Source organism: Parasteatoda tepidariorum, chromosome 5, assembly GCF_982258835.1.
Source record: "Parasteatoda tepidariorum strain Cologne lab strain chromosome 5, Ptep-v5.0, whole genome shotgun sequence".
NCBI lineage: Eukaryota > Metazoa > Arthropoda > Arachnida > Araneae > Theridiidae > Parasteatoda > Parasteatoda tepidariorum.
In genome coordinates, this window is record NC_141759.1 from 84847934 (window position 1) to 84862261 (window position 14328).

General features: G+C 26.8%; 1 protein-coding gene across 2 annotated transcripts in view; it reads right to left on the reverse strand.

Moving 5' to 3' along the window:
* The window catches only part of LOC107455518 (protein eva-1), a 267486-nt gene that overhangs the window by 13202 nt on the left and 239956 nt on the right, over positions 1-14328 (reverse strand). For both annotated transcript variants that reach the window (XM_043050992.3, XM_043050993.3), the window contains exon 6: positions 7109-7291. In XM_043050992.3, the coding sequence (XP_042906926.1) occupies positions 7109-7291 (183 nt within the window). The remainder of the gene's footprint in view (positions 1-7108; positions 7292-14328) is intronic.

The window sequence follows — 14328 nt, forward strand, 5'->3', positions numbered from 1 at the left end:
TAGCTAAGATTAGAAATGCAACTAAAATAAAATCATGAAATAAAAATACGAAGATAAGAATTGCAAATCTTATTTCTTAGCAGCGCCACAAATGAAAATATAAATAAAGCAGTTAAAAAAAGAACAATAAGCCTGGTTAAGAATTAAAATGCCACCCAAGTAAAAATATGAAACACAAATTTTAAAAATTAATCATGGAATCTTTAAAGTTGGAAAAGGTAAATGAAGAATAATTAGCGTGTTACAGTTTACGACGAAGATTAGACGAACTAAAATACATTAAATGTAAATGCCAGTTATATACTAATAAAAAAGGAAGATAAATAAAATATTTCTATAAAATAATAAAATAATTTCTGTAAAATAATCAGCTTTGCAAAGGTAAAACGTCGACAATTTGGAAAACTGAAACAAGAATGCTGAATTTTTTAATTTTACTTTTATTTTAAAATAAACTGAAATTCAGTGTTCTTTTAAAATATTTCTCTTAAAATATTAAAAGTGAAAAACTTATTCAATAAGCAGAGCTAAAAGTAATAACATAGCAAACACCAAATAATGACGCATTTTTTAAAAAGTTAATGTTAATTCTTTGCTGTTCTTTAAACATACTGAAGTAAAAAATATGTAAAACTACACAATTATAAGTTGGTAATTAGTTCAAATATGTTACCCGATACGTTTTTATAAATTAAAACTAAATTATACAGAACGTAATAAAAATAATAATAAAAAGTTATAAAACAGAAAAAAACTAAATAATTCGTCGAAAGCTGCTAATTTTGTGCAAAATACGTGAATCTCAAGGGAAGCTTCTTGTTTTTATAATTGCCAATTGGTGCACTCCAAGATTAGCAACCATATTTCAGTGTAAAGTTCGTAATTTTTATATATTTTAAAAAGTATATATTTTCATAGCATGTAAATTCGTAATAAACCATACCTTCATAGATTATAGAAATAGGATCATGGGTTTAAAAGTACGATTACGAAAGTAAATGCCTAAATGCTGTAATTGAACAAGGGGGGTGGAAGGTTTATTAGTATGACAGATACCAATGAAATCCAACCATAATTCTGATAATTATAGAAAAAAACACTCTCACTTAAGATTAAGCAACTCTTGCACTGTTTTTCATGTCCTTTCCGTTATGTTAGACAATTTTTACATGATATAAGGGTTTTTTTTCCTTGCAGAATGATCACTGAAAGTGCTTCTTAACTCGTGCGCTATAGCACTGAATTCTTAGAGCGCTGAAACATTATTTTTTCCGATTGAGCTAAAAACTATTTACACTGAATAACTGGATGGTACAGGGAATAGTGATCCTGCTTATTAAGTATATCTTCCAGGTTCATATCTGGCAATGATTTAACTCCCTACCCTTTTTAAATTATGTTGTATTTCTTATCCTATTGTATAATCGATTTGTAACATTAAATGTGATGCTTTAGTATACATTTCGCTTCTTCAAACCTCATGGATTTCTGGAAATACGTATTCTACGGCAAAATAAGATATGATAATTTCGTCAATATTCTGGAATGTTCGTTTGAAGCACTTCCCGGTTAACGGTTCACCAAAAAGGAATACATTTTTGTGAATTTTTAGTATTAATGGTAAACATTTAGGTTTATTAAGTATGGAAAAATATGTAAAATATGCTTAAAGAGTTTAAAATACGCTTTTCATGTGCAATAAATTGCACACCCCTAAAATGTTTCAAAACCAGATTATAACATTATAATAAGGAATGAAATGAATAAATATATCATCAACATTAATTTTCTCATGCATGAAATCGCTTTAAAAATTATTAAAATATAATGTTACTTTTAAGTATTTTGAGCATCTGAATTTTGAGAAAGATTTAAAAAAGCATATAAGAATTGTAGCACTGGTCTTAATAAAACTCTCTCACTTAATAGGCTTATTCGGAAGTACAGTAATCAATTTGTGCATATGACGGGTAGTATTTAAAATTTATAACTTAGTTTCGATGAAAAACAATCTAATTTAACTTTTCTTCCAATTTACTAACAAGCACTTTCTAGAAAACCCAAGTCATGATGAACATCATTTTTTTCAAATTTTTAATGCAAAGTAAAGACACTAAAGCTAATGTAAGCATTCTAACAAGTCAAATATAAACTATAGTATATTGCTGTATTATATAGCAAATATTTTTTACTGTGAAATATGTTTTTTTTTCTTTCAAATTTTAAATGCAAAGTAGTTTAGACACTTTTATTTATGTAAGCGTTCTAACAAGTCAACAAAACACTATAATATGTTACTATTAAATTCATTAAATATTCCTTACTACGTAATTTCTGTAAACTTTAAATGGAAAGTAGTTTAGACGCCAAAATCTAGGTAAGCATTCTAACAAGTCAAATATACACTATAATATGCTGCTGTAATATTCAATATACATATCTTTTAATGCTCAATATTTTTCATATTTTAAATTCAAAGTAGTCTAGACACTAAACCTTATGTAAGCACTCGAACAAGTTAAAAAAATACTATATGTTGCGGTTATATCCACTAAAGATGCTATAAACGCAGTAATTCTTTACTGTGTAATATTCTTCAAATTTCAAATGCAAAGTAGTACAGACACTAAAATCTATGCAATCACTCAAACAAGTCAAATATGCACTATAATATATTGCTGTAATATACAATATCCAGTTTTACTATGAATTGTTCAAACTGTTTGCATGAAAATTTGAACTTTTGTTCTATACTTTATTTGTATTTAAATTAATTAAAAATAAATGAAAAGCAAATTCCAAGCAAAGGGCATTTTTTGTTACATAAAATTAAGTAATTCCATCAATTAATATTTTTATAATTTTCTAAACTTTTTATAAAACATTGCATCTAAAGTACTTTGAATATGTAGAATTCACACAAAAATAATTAGGACTATAAATTCGATTCATCTGGCAATAAAAAATAAAATGTATATATTATTTAAATATTGCTTTGGTAAGCTACACCAAAGTAATGTTTCTTTATTTTTAATCTATGAAAAGTCAAAGGTATTTGTTACAAATTGAACAATTCGATACTTACTAACACTTTATACAAAATGATCAACACTATAGAACACCTTAGCATCTTTACATGAACTGATAAACTAGCAATATGAACTATAATATAGCACTTAAAGGCAAAATATAATCTGACTGAAAAACAATACTTTGACCATTTCATCAGAAACCACATACCTTGAGCCACAACCCAGTGATGGGATACTTTATACATCACATTAGATTTTTATTACCGATGAAGATAATAACAAATACTTTTCGCACACTTTTTAGTCATTTATAGAATAACTAATAGACTAATAGACAATGACTATTCAAAGTATATAATTTTTAAATATCATACTTTGCGTAAAATATGAAGTATTCATTCAAATAATTAATGAAAGCCATACACGACATTCTATACAATGACTAGGCAAAGTTTTTAAAGCTTTTCATACTTCCTACTCTGTCTAATAAAACCTGTAGAATAATTCCGTGAAATATTCTGAGGAATAGTTAGCAAAATGCCGACAGGTCTATACAATATCTGGGCAAAGATTATAATGCTTTTAATTTTTCATATATATCCTAAAAAACTAGGTACTTTATAGAAAAAATAATGAAAAACCTTCAGACATGTAATGTAATAGGTAAAATATATATTGCTTATAGTATTCCATACATTGCCTAATGGTTATCAGCCTTATGGTATCATCATATAATGACATTGTCATGTATTTAACAGAATAATTAACAAAAAAAAACCACTATTGATTAGGTAAAGTATATAATGATTATCATGTTTCATAGTTTAGATAAAAACACCTCGCAATCTAAAAAAATGTTGGCAATTCTTACATATTGATCACACCATGCATTTTAAAAACTGTCGTTAAAGTGCAAACTGTTTATGAACTCAATGTAGTAAATCTGGTACAAAGCATATTTAAGAAATGCTTGACATCAATTTCAATTCTAGTTAGTAATTTTATGTCATACCAAATGAGTTGCATTTAAAATTTTATGAGCACACACGCGAAAAGCAATAAACTAAACAACGCATTAAGAATAAAAATAAATTATGAATTTGATAGCAAAAACATTCTAACTATAAAACTTTTTGAAGAAAATCTTTCAGATAATTATCAACAAAAATCAGAACCGATAGACAAAAAAGAAACATCATAAAGAATTTCTGCAATCCAGAAGAAAATATTGTTACGTGTCTAGGAAGCACAGATAATAATAATAACTACAATTCTTAAGAAACTCACGTTTCGCAATGAACGAACGTAAAAAATTATGATTCTTTTGAATTATTAAGCAAAGAAACGATAAAAAATGGGACTTGTTTCTTTGGCTGCTTTTTATGACGGCCACTTTCAAGATTACAATTATTATGACACATGATACATTTTGTACAATATTTGTCAAACATAAAAAATATGGGACTGTGAATAAAGTATTGAAAGGATTAATACGCTTTAACATAAAAAAGTGATTCTATTAGCTTCGATTTCTTAATCTGTCACTTTTTATTAATAGAATTATAATAGTTACTGAGTATTGTTACCTTGCATAATAATTAGATTTATAATAGATAAGATTTTTGTCACTTTGAAATTATATCACGGCATATTTATTCATTTAATTCACGTTTACTTAACCCTGTCAAGACCAGTTTTTTCTTTTGGAACGAGAAGACAAAGTATGACTTCAATAGATCAAATAAAGTAAAAAGAATGATATTCTGCTTAAATAAAAAGTTTTAGCTATTTGGGTTGGTGGCACAGACACATACTCTCCAGTGCTGTTTAGATCTGGGGAACATACATGCCTCAGTGTGGCCGAAAGGGTAAAAAGACATTATTCTATTTTTAATGATCAATAACATGCCTCTACAAGTAATTTAAATGAAATCTCCCCTTTTTCCTATTATATGTTTACTTACCTATTTTTCCAACTGATAAATTGTAGCAAATATTCGTCAACCGATGTAATCCAAACTTTCCGCGTCACCAGTAATTATTACTAATTTAAAATACCAATAATTTTAAATTACCAGTGAATGAATAGTTACTAACGGACACTTAGGAGCATGGGAAGAGATCGAAAGTTATCGAGTTATCAATAGATAATACAGTCAGAAACAAAGCCAACTCAGCGTTATTAATATGAGTTTTTAAATAATCAGGCTGCAGCTTAATAATCAAAAACACCGTGAAAATTTTATATAAAACTGTAACCGAAGCATTTTTCTTGTTAGAGAAATAAAGCATCTTAAAAAAAATGTTGTTAAAATTCAATATATATTCAAATAGTGGTGACAGTGAATTAATGAGGCAAGTACTTGTAATGAATTGCATAATTAAGAAGTTGTACTGTTGAGTACTTGTACTGTTAAGTACTTGTATTGTTGAACACCTGCAGTGATAGGTACTTATATGAGTTAAGCATTTGTATTGAATTAAAATGTTAGACAGTACATTGATTGTTAGGTTTTTTTGGAAGGCAAACGCTCTATACCCTGAGCCATTACGGCTCTTTTAATGCGTATATTAATGCGATATATCCTAGATCTTAGATTCCTTAAAAAAATTCACAAATGGTGGAAAAAGTGAGGAAATGAGAAGTATTTTAGTGATTTTGCATTTACCACTACGCTTAATATTTTTCAAATAAATAAATCTAGCTACGAATTCTTTGGTTTCGTAATTGGTTTTCGTTTGGTTTCGTAATTGTATGACGAAAGCTAATAAAAAGTTTTTTCTTTACAATATTGAAGCCAATTTCTTAATTTCTTTGAAGCTCGTATGAATTCAACATTCCGATTCGACAGATCTAACATATTATCCGCAAGAACCCCACAACTCCATCTATATAATCTTACTGTATCATTTAATAAGATAACATTCCCATTTCAATCATCCATATAATATTCTGATCTTACTGGCTCAGAATTTGATGAATATCTGTGCATTTATTCTGGATAATCCCATAATTAAGGGATGACATGTGTTAGGTGTCTCCTTAAACTTAACACAAATAATGAAAACCTTTGCCGAAAATGTGATAAAATGTTTTTCAGAAGTGATGGATTAAATCTCTATGCTAGATTTTGTTTATGAGATTCTTTTTACTCATTTCTCATGATTAAATTAACTTTTACAACTTCTCGTAAGTTTCTTATGGTTAACTGATTAAAATATATGACTTTTAAAATTTTTACTGAAGTTTCTTGCTGTTGTATTGGGTGGCCAGCTCACCTTGACATTAAGGAAAAATGGTCACTTGCGATTTTTTTTTCTACTTTTGCACTCAATATTTCCTTATTTTTTACTTAGAATATGCTGTGCAAGTAAAAAAAAAATTGCATAATTAGAGTATGCATAAACATTCCTTGAGTATCTATTCCTAGTCTATTTATTTCAGTTTGAATTAACTATGGCTATCTATCCTAGACGTACCATGCATTTTAAAATTTACTAAATGCATTGTTTAGATATTTGAAAAATATTTTTTTCGCTTGTTTACTTTTTATAACATTTTAAATGAACTATATAATTTACAACGTCAATCAATAGTAGGCTGCATTATTTATATTAAAAAATACCAAATTAAACTATAAAGGTAGAATTCTAATAAACTCTATCATATTATTTTTAATTCCATATGGAGAAGATTAGCAATTTCATCGACAGTGCATCTTAAAATCTACAAGTGTACTTTATAGAGTATTTTAAATTAACTAAAACAATGTATATATGATTTAAAACGCCAATCATCAATAAATTACATTGCTTGTTTATTTTTAATTTGTTTTCTTCTTTTGTTTCAGTATTAAGAACAAATAGAGATTCTAAAATCAAAACATTTTAGGACCCATAAAATTTAATTTGGATATCGAGTTTTAAAAAAAAGAGAAGAAAAAAAAGATATTTTATTATATAACCACATTTAAATAACATTAATTTATTTTTTGATGGCACCTAGGGATTCAATTTTAGTTCTTGCGTCCATTCTATAATTGGGTGATAATTTTCAACAACATTGAATTTATTACCTAGTTGTGGTTTTAGTGTTGGCGTCCCTTTGATTGGAGGTTGGCTAGCTTCCAGAAGAGGTCCCATCGTTGCTGGTGGTACGTACCTAGGTTCTTCAATAAAACCGGTATAATCGCTGTCATCTTGGTCTTTGCTGTCATCATTACCTCCTATATCCAGATCTTTTAGAATTTCTTTAGGAACTATAAAAATTAATAAAACATGAAACAGGAAAAAGGAAACGAGTTACATCTTTTTATTACAGGTACTAATATCGACTAAAATGTAATAACCCAGAAAAGATCAAAACTATTATTTTGAAGAAAGTATAAAAACATTTACTTTAGCATGTATGGTTTAATACAGTGTAATATATTTTTCATTATTTTAAGCAGACGACTCACAATTATATACTCCCTATTAATCATAAAATACGAAAATAAATTTTATTTTAACAACGTTTATGAACTTGCATTAGTGTTAAAGAAATATTATGTAAATTAAACGTATTTACAGACTACAATAAAATTTATTTAATTTTTGTTAAGTTGCAGTGTTCTTTAAATATTTTCAAGATGAATATTCATATACCATTCCTTTTATTTATTTTAATATTTATTATATAATTTAATATTAAACTACGATTATGAAATAATTTTTCGTTATTTTGAAAAATGGTTCTAAATTAGAATGTTTTCCAAAAACCCTTTATAAATTTTTCTCATTTAATACTAAATAATTTTATTATAGTCTTCCTATTAATCATATATATACTTCCTATTAATCATAAAATATAAAAATAAATTTCATTTTAGCAACGTTTATGAACTTGCATTAGTGTTAAGAAAATATTATGTAAATTAAACGTATTTACAGACTACAATAAAATTTATTTAATTTTTGTTAAGTTGCAGTGTTCTTTAAATATTTTCAAGATGAATATTCATATACCATTCCTTTTATTTATTTTAATATTTATTATATAATATAATATAAAACTACGATTATGAAATAATTTTTCGTTATTTTGAAAAATGGTTCTAAATTAGAATGTTTTCCAAAAACCCTTTATAAATTTTTCTCATTTAATACTAAATAATTTTATTATAGTCTTCCTATTAATCATATATATACTTCCTATTAATCATAAAATACGAAAATAAATTTTATTTTAACAACGTTTATGAACTTGCATTAGTGTTAAAGAAATATTATGTAAATTAAACGTATTTACAGACTACAATAAAATTTATTTAATTTTTGTTAAGTTGCAGTGTTCTTTAAATATTTTCAAGATGAATATTCATATACCATTCCTTTTATTTATTTTAATATTTATTATATAATTTAATATTAAACTACGATTATGAAATAATTTTTCGTTATTTTGAAAAATGGTTCTAAATTAGAATGTTTTCCAAAAACCCTTTATAAATTTTTCTCATTTAATACTAAATAATTTTATTATAGTCTTCCTATTAATCATATATATACTTCCTATTAATCATAAAATATAAAAATAAATTTCATTTTAGCAACGTTTATGAACTTGCATTAGTGTTAAGAAAATATTATGTAAATTAAACGTATTTACAGACTACAATAAAATTTATTTAATTTTTGTTAAGTTGCAGTGTTCTTTAAATATTTTCAAGATGAATATTCATATACCCTTCCTTTTATTTATTTTAATATTTATTATATAATATAATATAAAACTACGATTATGAAATAATTTTTCGTTATTTTGAAAAATGGTTCTAAATTAGAATGTTTTCCAAAAACCCTTTATAAATTTTTCTCATTTAATACTAAATAATTTTATTATAGTCTTCCTATTAATCATATATATACTTCCTATTAATCATAAAATACGAAAATAAATTTTATTTTAACAACGTTTATGAACTTGCATTAGTGTTAAAGAAATATTATGTAAATTAAACGTATTTACAGACTACAATAAAATTTATTTAATTTTTGTTAAGTTGCAGTGTTCTTTAAATATTTTCAAGATGAATATTCATATACCATTCCTTTTATTTATTTTAATATTTATTATATAATTTAATATTAAACTACGATTATGAAATAATTTTTCGTTATTTTGAAAAATGGTTCTAAATTAGAATGTTTTCCAAAAACCCTTTATAAATTTTTCTCATTTAATACTAAATAATTTTATTATAGTCTTCCTATTAATCATATATATACTTCCTATTAATCATAAAATATAAAAATAAATTTCATTTTAGCAACGTTTATGAACTTGCATTAGTGTTAAGAAAATATTATGTAAATTAAACGTATTTACAGACTATAATAAAATTTATTTAATTTTTGTTAAGTTGCAGTGTTCTTTAAATGTTTTCTAGATGAATATTCAAATACCATTCCTTTTATTTATTTTATTATTCATTATATAATTTAATATTTAACTACGATTATGAAATAATTTTTCGTTATTTTGGAAAATGGTTCTAAATTAGAATGTTTTCCAAAAACCCTTTATAAATTTTTCTCATTTAATACTAAATAATATGCTTTTTAATGCCATCAAAATATTTCCTACAGAACGCTTTAGGGTAGTTTAAGCAAAGTAACAAATATTTTCTTAATAAAAATTTTTTTAAACAGATAAATGCATAGAAAGCTAAAAAAAATGGACCAGCCTGAACAACGTTTGATCTAATGATAGGATTTTCAAGTTCTAAACCTCAATCTTAATGTCTCATGAGGGTGCCCTCAAACATGCTAATTAATAAGTTCAGACCATATTTTAAATTGCAAAATCGGACACAAAAATTTACTGTCTCTAAAATAAAACATAATTTTTTTCGATGGGATTTAAATTTCTGACCGACCCCCAAAATATAGAGGATAGCCACAATATAGGAAATATGATACCAATAGTTTGGTTAGGAGAGTGCTTAAAGTTTGGACCTCTTTATGTTAATTTTTCTTTTTCTGAATTTCGTTTTATCTCGAGAACTTTTTAATCGAAATGAAAATATTTTACACATAATTATGAAAATTCGTTTATCCATAGATAATCCCATGCAAGGAATACAATTTTTGTATCATTTTAAAGAGTATAATTCTATATAGCAAAATACAAAATTTTAGCGAAGTCGATCGAATAGTTCCGGAGCTATCGAATTTTACGAATCTGACTATTTTGAAATATGTAGATTAAAAATCTATAATTAAATATCTGTTAAAAGCAAAATATAGTTCAGAATCCAAAATTTCAAGGCAAGTGATCTTTTAAGAAATTTGATTAACGAATTATGAGTGAGCTTTGCTTAAGCGAAAACCAAATTATATTCTAATTATTTCCGTTAATGTTTACACTTCGCTATAAATTAGATTTGTTTAATTTTTAATAAACAGATGGCAGCACCGTATTCTCTGCGTCACACAATACGTCGACACTACATTATGCATTGAAATGAAGGCATGTGTTTTTGACACTAAACTGTCAATTTTAAAATAGTTTCCACTCAAAATTATATTCTTTATTTCTAAAATACTTTGGAATACAATTTACTACTTTCAAAACTGTTATGACAAATGTTCATATTGTATAAATATTGGTATTTAGATGAAATATGACTTTGTACTTTTGTGTCCTATATAAGAAATAAATGTGTGTATATATATAAATGAAAACAACTGACTTCGGAATATTAAATTCACTAACAAATAAGAATAATTTACAGTGAACAATGGAAGCATAGATTATATTGTGTTTGCTTGTGGACGAAATGTAATTATCATATATATTTCAATGCAACTAATATTTATTCAAAAAACAATGGATCCATTAAACATAATGACTACAAATTACTACATTCAAATCTTCAATTCCATTAAATTAAGTCTCTGTTTAATGAATTTAAATATTTATTAAAACTGCATATCTAATTAAGCTTGATTCCCCTCGATATTAATTCAAATTTGAATAAGAATGGATAGCGTAGAAATATGGTTTATTAAATATTGTAATGCAATGGTATTATTTCGTCTTTTAGATTTAAAACAGTCAATTATCATAGGATATACCAATGATTTTTTTTTGTTACCAAAGTTAAATTGAGAGTATATAATTTAGTTAAAATTATTGCAACAATTCAAGATTATCTAGAATTTATTGAGAGAAATTACAAAAATAATGGATAAAGCCTTTTTACTAAAACTATTATAAATTTTCAACCTATTGAAATAAACTATTTATCTAATGATTATACTGTTTGCCAATGTCTAAAAAATAAGTGTTTTTGAGTAAGATTATGCTATTAAAAGTTTTTATATCAAACTGAAAATATAGTTAAGCGTTGCTTTTTAAACTAAATTGCACTTTATGTTCCTGCATAATTCGTTTTATTCTGCAACATCACTACGCACAGTTATGGCTAGTTATTTTGATATCAAAATTTAAAATCTAAAGCACGATAAAGAATTTTATGGATCGATAAGAGTTGGTAAGTTTATAATTGGATTAATTGTGTAGACAAGAGAATTTCGTGATAGAAAAGAAAGAAAATGATGACGTTAAAGCAAATAAGTCTGCGAAATCTTTTATTTGAGAGTTTTGTTAGATTTCAAGCACTTTAATAAAATGTTTCAAATACATAAATTATGCGTGATGTTGCTGCGTCACACTTGCGTCAGAATTCGAAATTCTCAGCTTCGATTCAGTTTATTTAATTTATTATATTATCACTAAATAGCATTTAGTTTTTAAATGATTCTTTTGAAATATATCGGTTCTTCTTAGCTTAACTGTAACAAAATCGTGTTTCCCTGCTGCGCGTGTGCCATTTTGTGTGCAACATCATGACTATCCAGCTCCAAAGTTGATGCGTCCCTGCTGTAGGTTTTTTAATCAGTGTGACTCCCCCAGCCAACTTGCCGTAAGATGATTGTAAGTTTAAAATGATTGTAATTAAGTCCTTTCTTTTACATTTTAGCCATTAAATTATATTTATTTGGATTTCATTTCATCAATAACGAAAATAATTTCAGTTTTGTGGCAAAAGTTTGTTTTGGTGAGAACTTGCTGAGTAAAAGTGGGAAGAATGATTACTCACGAGTCTGTCGGTGGCGTCACAGGAAAAACGACGCACCCGTTATTTTTGCAAATAAACATCGCTGTATGGAAATTTTGAAGAAGAGCCTTTGACAAATGGTGTTTAACGAAGTCATCCATACGCCCAAAAGCTATCCAGGCTTAAACACCGCATCTCCATCAAACACTGGCGAAGAATAAGTAAATGATATGGAGAAAAGACTCATGGTTTCATCGTGAACTAATCGTAAAGCACGAATTCCAGTAGATCACCGAAAAAATACTTATTGGTAGGGGACGAAAAATGGATTGGTGACTCTTTTGATCAGCATATCAAGAGACGGAGGGTACACGATATCGGTCCTTTTTAAACTATCCAACCGTAAAATGCTCGCTACACACGCAGGTAATCGGGATACACTGTCAGCAACTTTTTAATCAAATTGCCGTATAAAATACCGGTATTTTGGGTGTATCATCCGTAAAGTCCATTTTACCTTGAAATCCATTCTTACAGTGAAATATTATGTCGTAATTTTTACACTGATATTTTTTTTTTTGTCGTATGCCTGTTTAGGCAGTGGGAGTGCGAGATTGTTCCTGTTTTTCAGTGGCGCCATCTATGGCCAGGAATTCGAATTCTGTCCCGCTGTTCACACAACCACAACCCATACACTGATACTTATTTAATTATAATGATTTTACGGTAATTATTATTGCAAACGGTAATTCTTATACGGTATGTTACGGTACAATAATTATTACAGTATGGTAATTATGATACGGTACGTGTTAAGGTAATAATTATTGTATCCTGTAATTTTTACAGTAATACTTATTTAATTATAGAGATTTTACGGTAATTATTATTGTAAACGGTAATTCTTATACGGTACGTAATTATTACGGTACGGTAATTATTATACGGTACGTGTTGCGGTAATAATTATTGTATCCGGAAATTTTTACAGTAATACTTATTTAATTATAGTGATTTAGTGATTTTACGGTAATTATTGTTGCGAAAATTACTGTATAAATGTTGTTTTGTTCTGTAACAAGTTGCAGTAAAAATAGATTCCACGGTAAAAAATACCGGCAACCTCAGTGTCTGTACTTTTTTACCGTGATTTGATCTGGGATCTTTTGGAGTATACCGGAGCAGGAAAGCCATCCGTCCTGCAAAATATTAAGATTGTGATGCCATGTCTTCTTTAGGGATGTTTCCCAGACTGTCATTGTACAATGCTGGTGTGAAGTAAATAAAGTACTACAACTACGAATACAAAAATTTTTTTTCTTATTGGGATAATAATTTAGAGATTTCTTGAGACTTGAAAATCAAGACCTAAATATGATCCTTCCAGAACGAGGAATAGGGAAAACATGTTGAGGAATCCAGAACACGTGAATTCATCATTCACATGCAATAGTTAAAAATCTAGAAATGACTTAGCTTTTCGAAAGTGAGTTCCATGTTGTTTGAAAAAGCCACGGGGAACAAAAAAAAAATGAAAGGAGAAAAAAAACGTTTGCCGAAGAGGCTAACCAACTCTGGCGCAGTATAATTATGAAATTCTGATCAAATTGAATACGTGCAGCAGATAAACTCCCTTCGGTTACAGTTAAACAAAAAAGAATATAAATATTTAAAGCAAATCATTGAATTAAAAGGTAAAGCAAAAATAAGCAAAAAAAAATTGAGTTAAATGCATTAAGTTTAAAACTCTGCTGCAAGTATGATGCAGCAACATAACAAATGAGTAGAGTTAGGTTCAAAACATATTGAAAGCACATTTTAAAATTTGAATGTGTAGAAATGTGAAAAAGACTCCTAGTTTCATTTTAAGTGTATTGAAATTTAAACTTTTGTAAAAGAATATAATATAAAACAGTATTTATATTTTTTTCATGTCGACTAAAATATTTGATTTCAAAACCTAAAGTTTCTAATTATTGTTAATATTGTTGTCAAAATCTCCAAAAATCTTTTAAGTTATAATCTAAATATATTTACAACGTTCCTTATAACAACTAATCCTAGATTTCAAAAATGATTTCGCAAATTCCTTCACAAAAATAAAATTGAACTTTCTTCCAAATTCATTTCATTGCAAGTTAAGACAGATTTGAGATTATTATGCTTAATATGCAGCATACAATCAGGAA